At 47.6% G+C, this 6370-nt stretch overlaps 1 protein-coding gene across 1 annotated transcript; it reads left to right on the plus strand.

Moving 5' to 3' along the window:
* The first annotated feature begins 3174 nt into the window (after positions 1–3174).
* LOC106815687 (transcription factor HES-1-like) lies at positions 3175–4674 on the plus strand. Its single transcript, XM_014820187.1, has 3 exons — positions 3175–3327; positions 3511–4087; positions 4259–4674. Exons 1-2 carry the CDS (start codon positions 3262–3264, stop codon positions 3949–3951), a joined length of 507 nt encoding a protein of 168 aa, XP_014675673.1. The 5' UTR covers positions 3175–3261; the 3' UTR covers positions 3952–4087; positions 4259–4674.
* The last annotated feature ends 1696 nt before the right edge of the window (positions 4675–6370 follow it).

Here is a 6370-nt window from a genome sequence, read left to right on the forward strand (position 1 = left end):
ATTATTATTATTAACGATTATTATTATTAACTACACAAGGTGCCAGTTACTGTAGCATTCGTCAACTTTGCATAATCAATGAGCCTATTATGACTTTAATGTTTATCTACTCTCTGTTGCCTATACTATTGCCGATAACTTCCAGTAAATTCCGTACAAATTTTTCTCTGCAACATACACTCACGCCGCTGTGCACCAACAATTAACAAGAATTTAGAGAAAGAATAACAAGAATAAATAGTAAAAGTAAAAGAGAAAGAGTAACACGAATAAGACGTGCGTAAGTAGTAAGTACTAACGGCAACTTTATGGCTATATATAGTTATAGTACTAATGATAAAGAACTGGATTGAGGTCAACAAGACCGAATGTTCAAAGATTGAACTCCTCGGAATAAACCATTCATCATTTAATGCAAGCTTGCTTTACACACACATACACACACGCACACACACACACACACACACACACACACACACACACGCGCGCGCGCGCAGAGAGAGTTAGACAGACACGCGCTGTATATGCAATATATATATATATTGTAAATTACATTCAAATATTACAATTCTACAATCAATACATGACTACAATACGCGCGGAGTTTTCGTGTGGCGGAGTTTTCGTGTGGCGGTGGCGGTGGCGGTGGCGGTGGCGATGGCGGCGGCAGCCGCGAGAGCCGTGTAAACACACACACGTGCACGCGATATCACACACCACGCGTTCCGCTGTGTATCGGCGCGCAAGCACGCGCATGCGCACACACGTGCATGCTGCGGATGTCAGCGTCGGCACGATCTGCTGGTGACGAGGCCGCGAGCCCGGCTATTGTGCGACTGATAATGAGCGAGCGGCAGATGTTCTGCCGGAGCCCCGGCATGACGACGGCGTGGGAACGTACGACGGTGTCCGCTTCCCACACGCCAGTAACACCTGCCGACCGCACGCCTCACATACCAACGTAACCAGCCACTCGTCCCCAACCTCCTCCCCTTCACTGGGTGCATGCGCATGCGTCCTGGCAGCTGCCGACACGCACACACATGCGCGAGACTGCTGCCGCCTGCCGACACACGTACGCATGCCTCTATCCTCTGTTTACACTCGTTACGCGTCCATTACCGGTAGCTGGGTTCACCGTGGCCACAGCTTATGCTATTGTTCCACGTAAATGAGGCAGATAGGCAGCAGCAGCAGCACCGAGTTAATAGCTGATGCTAGGTGCAGAGGTTGGGTTGTTAGGTTCCGGTTTTAGTGCGGTTGTAGTTTGTTTGAGATTGAGAAATGTTGAGTCACGCGTGGATCGAGTTGTGGCGAGTGATGCAAATATATTACGCGTTTTGTCACGTCACACCACACCCACACAAACACACCCACATACGCACAAACACACCCACATACGCACAAACACACCCACATGCACACAAAAACACCAGATAGGCATACACACAAGCTTGTGTGCTTTAATCTTATTCAAAAACATATAAGCTTTAATTCCTTCCTTCACATCATTCTACATCATCCGACACACATGTTCACCGATTCTTCCCCATCTGCTCCCACACATAAGCACCTCCTCCAGTTCCGTAAACAAAACCCAAGGTATATGTGTTAGGCATATATTTTCATTCATACGTATATAGCTGTTACACCCTGAGAAGTATCTGGTTAGCCACCCAGCAAGACCCTTGATCTTCTCGAATCTCTCTCACAGGACGTAATGCAACACAATGTCACAACATGCCACATCTCAATAATGGACTCACAGCTTAAAGCCGCACTATGCGCATCCAAACGCAAATTTCTCCAGTACTAGACTAGCAAATACTTCGTGTCATGCATAATCACACTACCTTATGGCAAAATAAACTCTAGTTCCTCCCATTTCACTGCGCGTTTGCTTAAAACCCACAAGAAAGAGGTGCGAAATCTGGTAATCTGGCGCCAACGCTAAATTGTTTGCCAAAAAATTTCGCCAAGAATTAGTTAGGTGACGTCACATGTTTTTATCTTTGCTACACCCGTACCGCTGTACCGCGGCACCGCTACACGGCTGCTTGGGAGAGCAACGCGAAACTGTCAACAACATCGGAGAATTTGAACAACATTGGAGCTATTTTCAAATGCCTTTTATAAGACAACGCGCAGTGAAATGAGAGGAATTAGAGTTTATTTTGTCATAAGGTAGTATGATTCTAGTCTAGTACAGGAGAAATTAGCGTGTAGATGCGAATAGTGCGGCTTTAACGGAAAATAGATAGTTCAGCCGGATTGGCCACTTCAATTGCTACTAGCCGCAAACACAACCTTGTCTGGCCACCGCTTCTCTTGCAGCTAGAATGTGCGAAACGTCTATCGCTCTAAGTATGGAAGCCGTGGAAACGAACCGAGTTCGAAAACAAAAGCTCACACCAGCGAGAGGCATCAAGGGTGGGTTTAGTGAGATCTCGCAGATATATCAGACAGCCAAGTAAACAGCGCTATATCGGTGTCGCACCCCGTGAATAAATGACTGGCCGAACCGGTGTACGACGAAGTATAGATAGAGGAGGGGGCGAAGTGAGAAGTGGAGGGAAAATGAGGAAGTATAACGAGAAAGAAAGATACAGATACAGAGAGGGAGGAAGAAGGGCTAGAGCGAGAAAGAGAAAGACAGAGCGAGAGAGAGGGAGGATAGAGTGAGAAAGAAAGAGAGGTGGCGATAAAGAGAGAAAGAGAGACTCGCGCTAAAACACACCGCGCGCGCGCTTCGCAGACGCCGCCGGCAGCGATCAGCGAACAAAGAGCACGTGAGCGGCAGCGCGCGCGCGGGGCGGACGCGGGAGCGGTGGAACGTGGTGGGATCACGGAATGCGCGGGTGCGGGGTGCTATCACGCGCGGCGTCTGCCCGCTTGCCACGAGTCCCCGTCACGGCCGATGGGCCGCGCACAATGCGCCGCCACAATAGCAGCTGTTTACCTGTCAGAGATTGCAGGTTCCCGAGCGTGGGAAACACTTGCCACAGGAAAGTCGCACGAGTCTAAATTTATTTACATTTTACGGCTTACTGCCGACAGACAATGGCAGGCGCGCGGTGATTGGCGGAGGCGGTCGTGGGAACCGCGCTCCCCTAATCTTTCACACGAGTTGAGCGTATGGCACACCTGGTGTACCTCTGCATAAATACCGGCGCATGGCCGGAGATGCCATCAGTCAGCTAGCAGCATCGGATAGCAGCACATCATCGCAACAGCACAGCCGAGAAGTTTACGAACGCAAACATGCCAGCAGTCAACGCCAGCCTCTACTTTAACCCCATGCACATGGATAAGAAGGCTCAGAGAAAGGTACGTACGAGTTCGACAATGCTTTTGCAACCTTTTCGTTTTATACTCAATGAATGTTTGTGTTCCTACTACTAGTATATAGTAGTAGGTATCAGTTTAGTTTCTTCGCGCTGTTAGTTTGAACGCGCTTCAGTTTAGTTTTAAACACGAAGACTTATAGTTGTTTATTGTTTGTGTTCTCAGGTTCTGAAGCCAAAGATCGAGAAGAAGAGACGAGACAGAATCAACAGCAGCATGGAGGAGCTGAAGATTATAGTCCTGCATGGACTGAACAAGGATCCTTCCCTCTATTCCAAGCTGGAGAAGGCAGATATCCTTGAGATGACCGTCAAGTACATGAGGAACGTGAGCAGCGGCGCTCAGCTCGCATGCAGCGACCGCTACCGAGCTGGCTTCTCTGAGTGTGCCGGCGCCGTCTCGCACTACATGGCCACCGTCGACTCCTCCCTGCAGGGCCGCATGATGAACCACCTGTCCGCTGTCGCCGCCTCGCGGATGAAGCCCGAAGCTCAGCCGCCGATGAAGACAGTCGTACAGCAGCAGCAGGAACCGATGACGCGGTATCAGCAGACGATGATCAGCCCGCCAATCAAGAAGGAGCTGCCAGTGTGGCGTCCGTGGTAACGACAACGCCTCGTCAGCAACCACAGTCTGCCTCCCGAGACTGCCAGCCAATCACGATGTCTTGAGCTGGACCACGTGACATAGCGCGGAGGAGAGAGAGCCGCATTGAGACTGGCCTGGGCAACCGTCGTCACCGGTACGTTCACCTACCGTGGTTTTACTCGGCATATGATTATGCATGTATTGATCTATTGCTGTCATCTGCAATTAATTTGATTAAAGATATAGCTATAGGTTTGGTGTAATCTTAATCGCAAACAACCTTTTCTGCAAGATTTTAATTATCGTTTCTTGTTTCTTGCGACAGATTTATCGGATATCGACAGAGAGCCCTCACTGAGTCCGTCACGGATGGCGTCATGATGCCATGCGTCGGTCCATACGAACAGTTGACCACACAGCAGCCGGCAAGACATGACGACGTCACCAATAATTGATGACGTAACCATTGTTGCTCCACGCGCATGATATCGACATGGCCATGGAATTCATTGACGATATTACTACAAGTCGTACCGTATAATGTGTTAGATTGAATGTATCGCTGTTATTGATCGATACTGTGGATTATTCCCTAATTGTTTGTCGTTTTTGTCTAATAGTACATAGTGTGCGACTTACATTCATTTACAAATGTCGCACATGGGTATTGATGTACGTGTAATTTTTAATTGACGATGTGATTTACGTTTTTTATTAATAAAAAGACTTTGTCATAAAAAACCTACTTGTTCGTTTGTTGATGTTCGTTATGTGCAACTGTCGTCGTAGTTTATATACGTGTACATCTCTAAACTGTTAATTCGGTACGCGTGAATACATGCAGTTATTACAGTGATCAATGTTCTACCAGGATATTTCCTGCGCGATGCGAGCCTACATCTCCTTACAAATCGTGTAATACATTTGTACAAACATACATCTCCATAAGAATAGTGTACGAATCAGCAGATTACGAATTCAACGTGTAAAATATCACAAACCCGCACGGGAACCATGCATGCACTAAAGGCAAATGAATCGGGTGTGATCGGAACAATAGTCCAACTGATAACATGCGTAGCTATATCGATTTCCGTTTTGGTTGTTGCAATTAATGATAATTATGCGTGGATAGCGGTGTAGTAGCGCAGGATACTGGTATTTGTAGGGTTCCCTATACACGTGAGTCGTCGTTGGCATTAGCGTGACTATACGTTCTCATTGCCTTTTTAATAACGATTTCTATATTGTCGTGCCGCCCACGTCGTGAGACAAATGATGCAACTCTCGCAATAGCAATTAAGGTGACATTGCGGGAAGTGTGGTCATGGAGTATGGGGGTATTTAGGTATATAGAACCACGCCCGCCTTCTATACGTACCGGGGGCTAAAACCGGTCAGAATTGTCAACAAATATGTGTAAATGATAAACGACAACAGTGACGATTACAATAACAGCGACGACAACTATGAAGGCGAATTGATTAACGACAACGGTAACAGTAAAACTGGCAATCATGAAGACGAATACGTGTGTAAATGATAAACGACAACAGTAACAATAACAACGACGACAGCAATGGCGACGAACATATAAGTAACGAAAACGATGACGATAGTGAGAGCGGCAACAACGATAATGGCGAAAATGACACATAAATGAAAGAACAACAATGACGACGTCAACGATGAAGACAAATGTATAAGTAGCTTACAGTAACAGTAGATATATGCCCGATACTAGAAGAAAACATCAGCTAATCAACGAACTGCGCTGATTCACCGACCAATTATGGGAATGTTATTTACCAACATGAAGACGCATTCTTGTTGTTCTCTATAGTAGAGTATGTCTGAGTGTTTCATTGTGTTTCTGTTCTTCATTGTGTTCTGTTTGTGTTGATTGCACGTACGATCAGGTACGTTGTTCTGCACGCCGCACTGCACTCTTACCGTGCTGTGTACGCTTCCGTAACATAGAATTCACCGCTGCTATACTAAAATCGTGATGTGACGCATGTTATCTCACGGCACTCTCACATAGAGTAGCCCCCTCTCCCTCCCTCCCCGCATATCCACGAACCTCTCTTCCCTGCTTATCCACGACCCCTCACTCCTAGTATCTCCACGACCCCTCCCTCTCCTGCTTATCCACGCCGCTCGCTCCCCGTATATCCACGACCCCTCTCTCCCCGTATATCCACGACCCCTCTCTGCCCCGGCTCCCCGTATATCCACGACCCCTCTCTACCCTGCTTAATTATTCACGACTCCCTTCATCCCTGTATATCCACGACCCCCTCCCTCCCCGTATATCCACGACCCCTCTCTCCCCTGTTTATTCACGACTCCCTCCCTCCCCGTATATCCACGACCCCCTCTCTCCCCGTATATCCACGACCCCTCTCTACCCTGCTTATTCACGACTCCCTTCATC

The sequence above is a fragment of the Priapulus caudatus genome, unplaced genomic scaffold (assembly GCF_000485595.1).
Source record: "Priapulus caudatus unplaced genomic scaffold, Priapulus_caudatus-5.0.1 Scaffold1175, whole genome shotgun sequence".
NCBI classification, from domain to species: domain Eukaryota; kingdom Metazoa; phylum Priapulida; class Priapulimorpha; order Priapulimorphida; family Priapulidae; genus Priapulus; species Priapulus caudatus.